Raw genomic sequence first — 14,809 nt, forward strand, 5'->3', positions numbered from 1 at the left:
TGAAGATGTACCACCAAAATGCAGACAACTGCAGAGGAAAGCTGATACACCAAGAAAAAGCAGCAAGTCAATTGTAACAACAGTGCCAGACCAACACCTAGGAGCTACTGGATCACAGGTCCCCTGAGCAGGTCTGGTCAGATCCTCTTTTCTTCGCTGCTTTTATTGATGGAATCGCCATGCAAAGGAGTTCAGGGTTGCTCTTTTGATGAGAGCCACATGGAACAATTTCCCCAAAGTCCAGCACACAACCACACAGCCTGTCCTTACACTAGCCAAGTTCCCATCTGTTCAAAGGCTTTGTGCTGCCAGCATCATGGGGCAGTGAGGAGTACTACATGGTTCAGTGCATCCCGGAATGTGCTCACACTCCCACCACAGGGCCTCCAGTGCTACTAGTGACAGGACTAGGAACCTGCCAAGTACTACCATACCTGCAGCACGCTGCCCTCCTCTCGTTTCTTCTCTCACTGTAATATGCATCCTCCTGTCACTCTCCAAACACATAAGCAGTTACAAGTAGCCAACCTGACCTTAACATTATTTTCCCAAACAAAAAAGAGAACAAATGAGAAAACGCACAGAAGAATCAAATCTTCATTTGGTAAATGACGAGCAGATGAAAGACATCACTCTAAAAACTCACAGACACTGATTTAGAGGATTGTCTCATTTAGAGGACGTCTCTCCAGCAGTGTGGAGCATCATAAAACAGACACTTCTTTTAATTAGTGCTTTCAGTGAGCATGTGTACATAAATACACACACGTGTTCACAAATATACACAAACAAAAATCTTTTGTAAATACGTGCATTTTATATACACACTAAACCAGCTGAAATAAGGGTTTTTTCCCCCCACATACTTCTCAAACTAAAGAGATTTATCTTTTTGCTGTATTTTAACAGTATATTCACCATGGAGCAGTTTCATAATTAAAAGCCTTTAATTAAACAGAACATTAATTAAACATGAGATAAGCACAAATACTAAACAAACTACATCAAAGAAAATCCAGACTCTGACCTACCAAAATGACTTTATATGCAATTACAGGCGCTGAGAATTACTGTTTGTAGATAACTGGTTTGGCTGCCTCCTTCAAGTCAACTGACCACATTAAATAACACCAAACCAAAGAAATCCCCCAAACGCATCAGGGCTGATTGGATTGCAGTTAAATGCATTCATTTTCATATGCCTCAATATTAATTCATTACTGGTTCAAAATTGTTCACCACTGAACACTAACACATACAGAACACTTCTAACAAGTTTTTGAAGCTAGCTTTCAAACGTCAAAATAAAAGAGATTGTTATCTAGAGATTTCTCTAATTTCCTTCCAGTTAGTCCTCAGAAACCCAGAAATACAACCAGCTTTTTGTATTGTTGGCTCTTGGATTTATTTCCAAGAGTACTTTAGATGGGTTTTGCTGCATTATAGGGCTGAAGTAACGTGACTTTTTTTGTAGGAAGACTGCTTAATGAAATGAACAAAGAAAAGGCAACTCTCATGCTCTCAATGTGGTAATGGATATTTTAATTGCTTTTGGGATCCCTGGCACTATTCCTCCTAGTAAACAGGGCCAGATCAGCTGTCTACACAAAAACGTGTGCTATACTGCAGAATGTCAGAGAATGAAAGCAATATGAAGCGAGTGTTATTGGCCACATGTCAAGAGATCTTCATTCATTTCAAAAATTCATGATTTCACAGCAGCAGAAACTGCAGATGCACCTGGGGAAAAGGGGCACAGAATTCAAAAGCTTTCACAAGGAGTGGAAACCCTAGAACAGCAGAAAGTGAAAAGCTTCGTTAACATTTAATTGATCTCAGAAAGATAAGTGAGAATATTTTAATAAACCAATATAAATTATGAGTTTCAGTTCGCTGCACTCCAAGATTCTAGATATGTCAAATCTGCAGAAAGCAAGCTATCCAGCTTGCCAGTGAGAAAACAACTGAAAAATTACTATGGTTTCAACAGAAGTCGTCAGTTTTTAGATGTTACCTTTTCTCAGGTCTTTGAAAGTTTCCTTCTTAGACTACACAGGTGTATATTTGTATACAGAACACACTTCTGAGACTGCTTCTGAATTTATTTTTAAACACTGCAGCCACCCACTTTACAGCAAGATATGGAAATTGCATTTTTGCATTTTAGGACCTTTCTCCTTTAAGCAATAAGGCAACAGAAACTGGTGCAAGGATGAATTTCACACAGCAACTGAAACTTCAGTTCTATTTATAGGCTCAATGGCAGGCACTACGGTCTGCCGAGACCTCTTTCATTAGTGAAATAACCTCAGACTCTGTCAAGAAGTGTAACCTATCAAGACACATGGAAGAACAGAAGGCAATTTTAAACAGGTTTAATAGACACTTGCCCACTGTTTTTTGTTTGTTTGTTTTTCAAAGACACAAACAATCATTTCAAAAGGTTTGTGAGTATAGCAGAAGCTGACTGAAGAATGGATGTCCTGGAACAACATGACATACCTCACAGACTTACAGAAGAGTTTATGCATTTGTTGCATGACATTCACATAAAACTGCCAGGCTCCTGACATTCAAAAGCTCTTTGTGAGCAAACCCTGCTCCATGGAAATTTTTATTACCATTGACTTCCAGAGCCACTATCAGCATACATAACATGGGCAGCATGTAAAATGAACACCAACACAAAGAGGATTGGTAAAGTTAATGGGAGAATAGGAGAACGTATGCAACACTTTTTCCCTGTTGCCTGGTGATATATATAACTGCATTTCGAAGCAATCTATTGAACATGAGTCTGTAGAAATCTAAATTCTTTAAATGTAACACCAATTTCTCAGTACTCAGTACATATGTTCTAAAGGCATTACTTAATTATATAGCATGATCCCATGTTAAACTGGGAGGAGGTGAAAGCCAGTGTAACATAAATGCTTGCTTCGTTGTTCATAAAGGCAGGACCTACAAGTACATTCCCTTTCCCCCATACTTAATGCTTCAGGCTTTTTCTTTGGGCTTATCTATACCCAGAAGTTGCACTGATTTAACTGAATCGTCTTCTAAAGGGACATATTTAAATCAGAGCAATCTCCTGTATGAACACTTGGAACTTTAAAATCCAATAACAAACACTGGGGTCACTTTTCTCATCTCCGCACAGGGCATCCAATTAGTCTGCTTGCTAACATTTCAAAAATGACTGTCCAGAAACAACAACAGTAACTGAAGTATCACCACTATTTTCGATTTCTTTACTATGTAATACTTCAAAAACTGAGAATGCTGTATGTGAGATAAAAATAAATGGACTTGGTGATCAAAACCATGTTTTATAAAATGATCTAATGTAAATATTGATCTAAAAGAGGAAGCAATGTTTTCCTCATATCCAGACGCATCACTTACTGTATCAATCACCAGCAGCCAACCCCTTCTATACATGCTTGTATAGCACATTTCTTCAACAGAAATGTGTGCTGTTCTTGTTGACTTCTTAACAGCTGTAGTAATACCCACCACACTTGTGAGACGAGCTCCTTGTACAGGCAATATCGACTTGTAATTGCAGGCAAGATGTAATTGAACACAGTCTTTTACAACGTTCTTAAGCACTCCTACTGTAGACTTCTAAGCATAACAAGCTTAAGGACGATGTTTATCCATAAACACCATTTTACTGGATGCCTTCAAACAACAACAGCTATTTCCTAAAGCTTCTATAAATACTACAACTCCAGAAAAATTATACTACACTACACCATCAGGAAAACATAATCAACCATCATCAAATACACATCTGAAACTGATGAAGTGCCACTATCTCAAAATAATGCTTAAAACAGTCTTCAAAAGAGCTCTCTACTGAATCAATGCTACTGCTGTGCCACAGCTATTGCATCGACTGCTTATACAAACAGACCTTTCCTTTTGTACTACATTTATTGAAATAATTCTTACCTCTCCAGTTCGTATTCTTTCATACCAGCTTTTACTGCCTTCATTACCTGTAAGATACATATTAACATGGGACATTCTTAGCAGGAGGGAATCGCATATTTATAAATTTATGACTTATAACTGAGCATCTCCAGAGAAACCTATATTAGAAAAATATAATCTGTACTTCATTTAAATTTACATCAGTATATGTACTTCAAAACTATATTAGAAATCAAACTTTTTAATCTTTTAAAATGCCTGCAGTTTCCAGCAATAAAGCAAGCTTAATTGCCAGAGTATATCCTAATGAACTGCAGCTCATCAAAATACCAATGCTAAATTCTGAAAGCTCTGGTGAACTTGGCAGCAAGTCCTTTTGCTTTATGAAACACCAGCAAAACAAAACTGTGAACTGGAATATGCTACAAAGGAAGACCCTCTTTTGTACTTTGTAATCTGAATCAACAGAACACTGCTAGAGTTAACACCGTGTTACACCTCATGTCTGAATTTTGTTCTCAGGTTTGCTCAGAATGTGCACCAGTGTTATTCTTTTGCCTGCTTCCATATTATGGAAGTTCTACTAAACAGCAGCTCTGTAGGAGTTATCTCAGATGGGATGACATTATTTAAGGATTACAAATGACTGAGGAGAATGAATGCAAATGCATAGACTCTTTACAATATGTACTTTACAGTATTTTCATGCTTCACAGTTCAGAAATGTGTAGAACAGGAGCAAAGTCAACAATTCAGTTAGCAACTTCTTCAGATGCTTTTCACTGAGCTCCTCCTGGTTTTTGCTCAGAACTCGTGGCATTGAAGTCACTGTATAGAGCACAGGATTGACACCTAAGTTCCATATCCCCAATATCACAACTCCCACAGTTTATAAGGATCTGACTTGAGTAAACTACCAGAGCAGAACTTTCTAGAGCTGCACACACAGATGTAGCCAGATGAAAAATCTTCATCTCATTCGCCATTGCTGTACAGGTATTTGTGCAAATAGAGCAGACAGACTGCAGGCAGGTCACCTTCTGCTGAGGCTCCAGCTTTTATCCAAAACCACACTTCATTTCTCACACATTGCAAATGCACCAGTGAGTTCAAGGACAATGCAAGGTATATTACTGGGCTGTAATAGAAGGGATATTACCCTCTTATTTCTATCCAGCCTTTCCATTATTTTATTACTAAGCAATTCAGGGTTGCTGGGAACGTTTTCTGAGTACTACTGTTACACTAAGAGCAAAAATTATTAACAGTAAAGGATCCATTACCTCTTTATGAGCTTCACTGGAGATTTTATTGGTGTAGCGCAGAACTTCCAATTCCATGTCTGTCTTAATCACACGACTTAAAAAAAAGTAGAACAGATTTTGGTTAGGTTGCAGCTTCTTAGCTTAAGAATACAAAATAAAATAACCTGAAAACAACATTTATTGCCTATGGTAAAATAAGACCAAGTATACCTCAAGAACAGAGCCTTATTAAGGTATTCGTGACAGTGAAGTTCCGTTGGCATTGATTCACCACTAGCAAAACAAACTTACAAAGGAACGTCACAGGCATTCCAAACATCAGCCTGCATTATTTTGAGATGAATAAACAAGTGGTCCAATCTACCTTTTTCCAACTCATTCTACAGCACATTTGGAACAAAAGCAATGGAGTTCTGTATTTGTCATTGCTCAACACTACAAGTGGAACATTTGTACAGGCATACTTGAGTTACTTTTTAGACATAATTTAAAACTAGTTTACATAATGAAATTTCCAGAGCTCCAAAATTTCTAATTCAGCACAATCCCAACTCCTGCCTATCTGCAATACCTTGGGGGAACAGATGGAACAAATGTTGCATGTGATTAGTATTTAAAATCCAAACCATGAAGTTCAGAAAACACAGAGGCAGTAATTACAGCCACAGTGTCCACTTTCCTTCCTGTATTCAGAAAACACAATAAAAAATAATACCCTGTTCTTCATGCCTTATGAAATGCTGAATTTGCATTTATTCATGAGCCTTGATATTCTGTTCTGAACTCAACTAAAAAATTTATCATTAAATTCTTATCTACTTGCACTGCTTTCTACTGCCTCGTTCAAAATAAAAGCAGCTATTTTGTGTGAACATGAACAGGGAAGTGGAGATAGTTCCTACTTTCTATTGAACACCACCTACTCTTCCTACTGCTACACATACTGATTTCTTAATATTTCTCACATCCACCTCAAAGGATGGTGTGAACAACACAGTTACTGTTTACAAAGAACAGAACTACATCTATTGAATTTGGAGAAAATACTTCAATTGTATTTTCCAGTTCCACTCCAGAGCTTGCAGCAGGTATAAAGTACCATAACTGAGATATTTCAAAACTGCCAACAAGGCACCTTTTTTTTTTTTTATTATTATTACAACTGCTACTCATACTGCTGTAGTAAACTATTTGTTAAGTTTCTGCTCCTGCCGTTTGTTTTAATGAGTCCAGAAGAGGGTTACACAGCCATCAGTGCCTCTGACGTGCAATAAGAGCATTTCCCACTGACAGCAACTGTACTGCTGTGTGACACAGACACTCCCACCCAAAGAGAATTTTTCTGGCAAGAGTAAAGATACCTTTTTAAAAATGGTGATATCAAAATGCTCTAACAAACAGAAAAATAGCGAAGAGGAAGGAATGAGACATTCTTAGTAAATTGGAATATCATGATAATAATCATGATGCACACTGAGAATGAGAAATACTAGATTTTAAAATGAACACCGAGGTGATAAAATTACACTGGAGTAGTGTAAGCTCCTCCTCACCTTGGATGAGGAAACAAACTTCTGCTTTTGATTTTTCACTAAGACAAACAACAGCAGCTCAAATATATTCATGTTAGAATGAGGTAGCAAAGGCTTAAAGATTATTTTGTTTTAAATCCTGTTCAGAAGACTGCATGTGCTAGCAGGGTAATTTAATACTTGTTTGATGTGCCTTTATATTACTTTCAATATACAGTACATATCCACGCTCTGCAAGTGCCTGAAAAATAGGCTGTTCCATAATTCAGATGTCTCATCTCTTTATTGGGATCTGGGAGGAATACTAACTGCTCAACTACAAGTTGAGCAAACAGTATCTCTTTTACTTGACTAGATCATAAGGCTTCAGGGTCAAGGTATGTATTTTAGATCATAACTTCTCTGGTATCTTTCTGCATATCCAAATGGATATTTAGCTTAGTCTTTTTATGGAATTCATCACCTTCATTTGCACCAGGTCAAGCACCAAAACATTTTACAGAACGCATTTATTCATTCCAAGAGCAACAGAAATCACCAGCCAACTGTTAGCAGGGGAGATGGAGATCAAGCAGATCTCCAAAGAAAACTCACTGTGCTCCTATGCTGACTGCACTGGTATTGCTGATGGAGCTCCCAGCAGCATATTTGTGCAGCAGAAGGGTGTTTCAGCACCTTCTCCTCAATTGCACTAACAAAAAACGATGACTCTCCCAAACTGTGTTTGAGGTGTTGGGAGCCAAGCACTTTTGTTAGTACTGCATGGTAGCCCCGTGGGTGATGAGTGACTCATAGTTTTTATTATTTCCCCTCCTCCCTCACTTCCAAGTTATCACTAGAAAAAAGCCCCACCTTTGTTTAGTAACATAAACTTCAGTGTTCTAAGAACAGCTCTTGGACCAGTTACATGTTGAATACATTCATTAATATTTCAGTAGGAAGAAATCACTTGCAGGCTCCAGCTAATGCAATTGCAAAAATGTACAGATTCAGCACATTACACAGTTCTTAGATTAACTAAGAGTGGCAAGCCACTCAATGAAAACAAGATTCATGGTAAGTCATGAAACACTGTGAACTTGGAATAGGTTGGAGTTAAAAAGAGAGGCAATAGATCCTCAACCACAAACACTGCCCCTTTCAGCATTGAAACACTTTTTTTTTTTTTTTAATATTACAAGAGTAAGGAACAGTAAAGATGCCTTTTGCAGCCCACAGTTCTTCCCGGCTGGTTCAGAAAGCTTAGCCATTTCACCTCTTGTTGGAATTTTTAAGAGAACAGAATTTTTCTGACAATTACCATGCAAGACAGAGAAGTCCAGAGCTTGCTGAATTTGAAATGATGTAAATAATGGAAGTATACAGTGCAAATGAAGGAATTTCCTACCCTAGAGAATATATCAAATAACCATCCAAAAATCCACCTTCCTGAAATGAAACTGTTCTTAATTCTAGAAATGTTATAGCTTTCCAAAGAAAACTTCTTGGGCAATAGTCTGAGATTCCAAGGAAATTCCTAATTTAGGAGGATTTAATACATGGAGTCTGTCACTCAAATATTAATTTCACCAGATATTTAAAATCCAATCCAGTGGTCTTTAGCATACTTTAACCTCAAACAAAAGCCACCAAACTTGATTAAATACTTTAAGACAGGTCACTTGGGGAAGCTCATCCAGGCTATGGCACTCACCACCATTATGTGGGATCAAGGCTGGAAGCTCCTTGTGTCTGACCAGCAGAAAGCTCACACCCTACATCAAACCAGCCAGCTAACAGCAACAGCCATATCACTGCAGGTAAATAAGACTTTATAAAGAACTTCTAAATGGCTTAGACCATTTCAACATAGTAGGATATCGGGGGTTTCAGAGCACAAGTGAAGATTTCTAGACCTCTCCTATCAATGCAGAAGCTTTACAAGCTCCTAATACACTAAGTCACACAGACTAACTTTTACTATTCAAGACAGGCTGCAGTAGAATCCTCCTAGAATTAGAAAGTGCAGCTACATGAATAATAATTTGGCAAAATTAATGAAGTTAAAATAAATCCTAGGGAAGTAATAACACCTTATTAAATATTATATGTTTGGACTTAGTTTTCACCTACCTTTGATTTGCATTGCTAGAATATGAATTATCCTCAGTTCTGTTATTCATACAAATTCACATTTACGTAAACGTGACTTAGTTCCAAACATATCCTATTACAATTTTTATCCAGACTTGAGGCTTAAGGAATGTTACACAAATTCTTAACTTCTCAATGCTGCTACTTAACCAACATTTTTATTTTCAACCCTTATTTCCAGTCCATGATGTGAAATCAGCCCCAAATTAAAACATATCCTTAACTAAGTAGGACATTCTGCTGAGAGAATGCCTCTGAAGCAAAAGTTCAGAACATAGGCATGTTCAACTACTAAAATAGAAAGACTTTTTGCTACTCACCATTCTGCAATTTCAGGATGAAGGATTTTGTTGTTCACATTAAATCTGCAAAAAGCAAAAAATACAAACATCAACAAGCAGCTAGGCATAGAAAAACAGAGATTGCAAAATTTGTTGTGTTTGTTTGTTTTTTGTTTTGTTTTTTTTTTAAATGTGCCTTCCTGGAGTCTGTGAAAACTTGCAAAGGCAAATCACAGAATGGTTCAGGTTGGAAGTGACCTGAAGGGTCATCCAGTTCCAACTCCACTGCTATGTGCAAAGTTGCCAACCAGTAAATCAAGCACCAGCTCAGGCTGCCCAGGGCCCCATCCAACCTGCCTTAAACACCTCCAGGGATGGGGCATCCACCACCTCTGTGGGCCATCTGCTCCAGCAGCTCACCACCTCAGCGAAAAATTTACCTAATCCTAATCTTCCCTCCATTAGCTTAAAATCATCTCCCTTGTCCTATCACTATCTATGTGTGTTAGAAGTTAATTTCTCTCCTATTTATAATCTCTCTTTAAATACTGGAAGGCCAGAATGAGGTCTCCCAAATATAAGATTCGAAGTTAGTGCGGATCAGAGTAGATCACAGAACAGAGAAAGCATACACTCATCTTCATGGGAGGCAAGGAGTTCATGTTGAAAAACATGACATTACACCAGGCACATTCTAAGAATGTGCAGAAAGCAGAGTAACAGCACATTCGGGACATATTTAGAAAACCTGCTTCTAACAAAGGTAAAATCTTAAATTACCAATTCACTGCTATGAGTGTGGATTGGACCAGATCAGTCTTCAGAGATCTCTCCCAACCAAAATGGTTCTGCAATTTGAACTCTGCTCCCAAACACTCTTCAGTGAATTTCAGTACATTAAATTGCTAATTTATTTATTTAACACATTCCAGTTCCTGTGTGCATGTGATAAACAAGATCACTTAGAGGAAGACTGAAAAAGAGGAAACTTCTCATCTGTTATTTACAGACAAGGCAAAGCTTCCATCTCACCTCAGCCTCAAAAACTTCTTTCCATTCATTTTCTGCATTAACAATTCATGTCTCCCTGGAACTGTTTGGAGGCTCTGTAACAATAACACTACAGTGGCCAATGGAATAAGAACTTGAGTAATTAAATGGAACACAAATGGATTTTCAAGCATCGTTCAAGGGTTTTTTTGCTAACAATTTAAATGCCTGAAGAGTGTTCTGCATCAAAGATACTTTTGTCTGGCTCAAGACCATTGGCTCTTCAGTTAGGGAATTTAAGAGAATTAAAATGCCCAAGGCTCCCCATCAGACCTTCAGAAGAATGTTCGAAGGCAACAATTAATTTTCTCATAATTTTGGGAGGAAAAAAATAAATCTACTTCAGGTTAATGGTGATTTGTAATACCTCAGAAGGGACTAACTAAAGGAAAATTCAATTTAAAAAAATATTTTAAACCACTTCTAATTGTACCAGTGTCTTCCTGCATCCTTAGACAGCAGGAGGAAAAGTATCTTTTTCAAGGACACGTGCTCATAAACATATAAAATCCTAACGAGGTGAAGGTTAAAAGCTTTGTGTTCCTACTCCAAGATAGAAACCAACAACTTATCTGAACATTCAGCAAGGACAGGCTGTATGGTATTCAATATTACATGTATCAGTTAGAAACCACTGGAAAACCAACACAACACAAAAGCCAGAAGTCCCAGAATATACTGCATCAGTACACAATACAGTTTGTCACCTGGAAACAAGAAAGTCTTGTAATATCAAAAAAAGCCACATTTTGTATTTAATCATTCCCATCCAACAGCTACTATCTAGCTAGTTCAATGTAGAAATAATTCTGGAATGGAAGAGCCAGTTAAACACAAGTTTAAACAGAGGAAAACATTTGAATGATGCAGTATACATCAATTTAGAAAAAAATACTAGAAAACCCACAAAATCCTGAGCTCCCCACTACTACTTGGCTGGAAACAAGCAAGCAGCACCACAGAATGACTAGACAGAGAAGAATTAAGCTGCAACTGCAACAACAGACAAAGGACTTTCAGTAATAGTCATGGCATGTCAGACAAAAAATAGATCAATGAATCCAAGTGCAAGGAAAAACTGCAGCAAAGCAGAAAGCTCCAATGCTACCTCAGTAAATAAGATATATAAACTATAGTCACTACGAAGTAATAAAAGAAAATTAAGGGCAGGGAGGTGCTGATACAGATGAAGACTGACAATCTGATAATTCACATCTCTCTTTAATCACAAGCACAGACAAAGCCAAAAGTGCATCATGAGTCAAATGGTAAAACCATGAAGCTCACAATAAGCAGACTGTGTCCATCTGTTAAAAATAAATAAAATGGGCTGGGGAACAACTGTGCACTGGCACAGGTCAAATAACACTTTCAGAAAAGTTTTCAAAGAAGATGTAGTACTAGCTCTATCACAGTCCCCAGCTTTTCCAACCCTAACAGTTCCTCCTGAACTGCCTTTGTGCTGCCAAAAATTGAAGTTCTACACACTGGCTGTGACCACTTACCATACAGCAGCTCACTGCTGTCAGTTTGGAAAACTAATTAAACACAATGAAAAGCTGTAGGAGTAAAACAAAGCAGTGCTGGGGTCATGGAGAGGAGGCAGAAGATCATGAGCAGAACTGCAGTTCTCTCTCTCACCTGAAGAGCAGGCTCTGATACATCATTAAGAATGAAACAAGATCTTGGGGCTCAGGAACACAGCATCAATTCATATTTGGAAGAGAATCTGATCTACTGTACATAGCTTTTTCAAAGAAGCCAATGATTAAGGATTGAACTGTCTCAATTTTGCTTAGCTTGTGGGTCCTGTGTGAGTGGCCGCAAGACCACAGTTGTGACTGTTGGACATCTAAAGCTAGTGACTCAAATTATATTTGTTTTAATTAGGAACAAAGCAGCTAAACAGGCCACTTTCTAAAAGTCACTGGTTAAACAGTATGCTTAAGAAGAGCAAGTCACCACTAACCAGAGCACACAAATACTGATTAATTCATGTAGCTTCTGCAGGAACTTCTACATAAAATAACCCTACCTTATCTTTTAAGCAAGTTCAGATCCTGCTAGACAATAATCAACTTACTCTTAAAAACCGTGGATTGCTCTAATGCTAAGAGGATCATTCAGAGCAATCCAATTCTGTGTTTCACTGCAATCTGCAAATTGACAATAGTTGATGAGATATGTGGTCTCAAGGAAGAAAACAAATGACATTTTGCTATTGTTGCAATCTAATATGCATTAATGCTCCCATTTAATCAACACAGAACTAAGAAATATTACAGTGAATGGCATGTTCAAATTGATTTCATACTCAGTTGTCCTTCAACATGTAAGACAATTTCATTAGTTTAAAAAGGCTAGAAATCCACAGCTCCTGTATAATGAGACTTTTTTGTCAGTTTACAGAATGTGTATATGGTGACAGATCTAAAACATGTATAAATGTTAAAACTGTCTTTAATATGGAGAATCTTTCTTTTAATGGTTGACCTCAATACACAAAAACAAATTGGCCTTAGCCCAGCATTCAGTTAGTCTTCACCATCTGAAGCAAGCAACATGCCCGCTTTTTATTTAAAAAAAAAAATATATATATTTCTTTAAGAACTCAAATGCATGACACACTTTGCTATCCAAAAGAGAGCTACATGCAATCTATGGAAACATGATTTGTTATGATGGGTTCTGTTATCTGCATGTAAACAAGATTGATCATTTACAGCAGAACAGACACAACTTGGGTGATGTCCTGAGTGAGCATAAAAATAACCCACAGCAGCCATTTTGTCTCAAATGACTATCCAGTATACTGGAAAAATAATGAAATAGTTTGGATAATTATGTCCCATAAGAAGTTCAAAAGGTTCAGAAAGTAAGGCAAGGCAGCAACATTATTAGGGCAAGGAAAAGATGGCTTCTGAGAGGAGCAGAACAGCCTCCAAACAGAGCAAGATTCAGCTTGTTCAGGAAATGATGCATTTATTTCTATTATTATCCATCCATACAGGGAAAAAAAAAGGGGGGGGGGAAAGCATCTACACTGGAGCACACTCAGTTCAGGTGAAATAAAACAAATGGGAGCAGGAGAAACATAAAAGGACTGTAGCAAGCAGATACATCTCGAGGAGGTAGCTAGAAAATGGAAAGGAGTAAAAGAATGAAATAACTTAATGGCTAAACCTGAGTCTGGCCAAGCAAGGAAGAGGGCAAGGAGCAGTCACTGCCAAATGCAAAGTAGCACAGCTTAGAAGAACATTATTTGGTACAAGCTCAACCTGGAAGAAATCAATATATTAGAAATACACAAGTTTCAATAAACTCGATATAAGAGAGGGGAAGAAATAAATGCTGAAGTTTGTGTCAAAAACAAACAAAAACTGGTTGATTTATATACAATTACAAAGCTCTAAGGAGATCAGACTTCACACGGCAGCTCACCCCTGCTCCCTGCCCCTGCCACCCAGGCTCCATCTCTGCACTGCCTGCTGTGGGCCCACGGCCCATTGTAACCACAGAACTGATGACCCCTGAGAAGGTGGAATTATGAGCTGGGGAGATGAGAAGGCTGGAGTGACAAGTGGTTCGGGGGCATGAAGTATGTCAAAAGAGGTCAGATGGAGTGCATCTCTAGCATATTCAACAAAATCAACAAGTGCTCTTTCACACTGTGGCATGGTAGGAGAGAGGAAGACATTAAGCAGATCTGTCAAAAATAGCAAAAGGAAAAATCCAATGCACAGGGGTGGAGAGGCCAAGCATATCCTCCTTCTCTAAGGAATTCTCTGCTGGACTGCTAGAAAGCTCCCTGAAAAGTGTAGCTGCACTCCAGTCAGGGCAAACCAAGTGTGTTTACCACAAACTACTGAGAAAATATCATTAATCCCTTCAAGTGCTTTGGGACATACACTGTATCAATAGCACAAGTCACATATCAAACGGAATGACTTCCTACCTTAATGCTGACTAGTAATACAACATGTAAATAATAAAGCTCTACTGTTTCAGTAGAATTCAGAAGGAAAAAAGAACTTCTGCAGACCTTGGATCATCATTCCTTGATAGCCCTAGAAGTAACTATTTAAGTGTTTACATTGCACATAGAGATTTCTCAAATAAAACTGAAGGCATCTCTCCACATCAATTCTGGAGTCCATTTGCACATGGAGAGCATAAGATAAATAAGTATCTACTTGATCAAAGCAACAGAAAAGAAAGGGCACCAAATATTCATTCAAAATGCCTTGATTGTGTTTTGAAATAGTTCAGATTTTACTGACCGAGCAGCAAAAGATACTCAAATGTCTGCTAGCATGGTCCCCAATAATCTTCACAACCATAAAGTTTCCATGTAAGTTGTGGAGGGGAAAACAAAGTAATTATGAGATCAGATTTCAGTTCACACGACAGAGAAAACACTATTTCAGAACACATGCTATCTGACTACACAAATGACTGCTCAGAACTGTAATACATTCTGTGCTCTGCAATTATCAGTGCAGAATTAATGTGCTGTGGACAGAGGTGAATGGAGAAAAATACAGCAGGGTGACCGTAAGTCAAGGACTACAAGAAAGGCCACCTACTCAACATCTCAGCATGTGTACTC

The 14,809-nt window shown here is 38.0% G+C and overlaps 1 protein-coding gene across 2 annotated transcripts in view; it reads right to left on the reverse strand.

Moving 5' to 3' along the window:
- Positions 1-14,809, reverse strand: part of PEPD (peptidase D) — a 120,994-nt gene that overhangs the window by 81,643 nt on the left and 24,542 nt on the right. For both annotated transcript variants that reach the window (XM_090149314.1, XM_031615352.2), the window contains exons 7-9: positions 9,190-9,234; positions 5,223-5,298; positions 3,958-4,004 (exon numbers count right to left, since the gene is read on the reverse strand). In XM_090149314.1, coding sequence (XP_090005440.1) covers positions 3,958-4,004; positions 5,223-5,298; positions 9,190-9,234 — 168 coding nt within the window. The remainder of the gene's footprint in view (positions 1-3,957; positions 4,005-5,222; positions 5,299-9,189; positions 9,235-14,809) is intronic.

Source organism: Phasianus colchicus, chromosome 13, assembly GCF_987193195.1.
Source record: "Phasianus colchicus chromosome 13, bPhaCol1.hap1.1, whole genome shotgun sequence".
Classification (NCBI taxonomy): Eukaryota; Metazoa; Chordata; class Aves; order Galliformes; family Phasianidae; genus Phasianus; species Phasianus colchicus.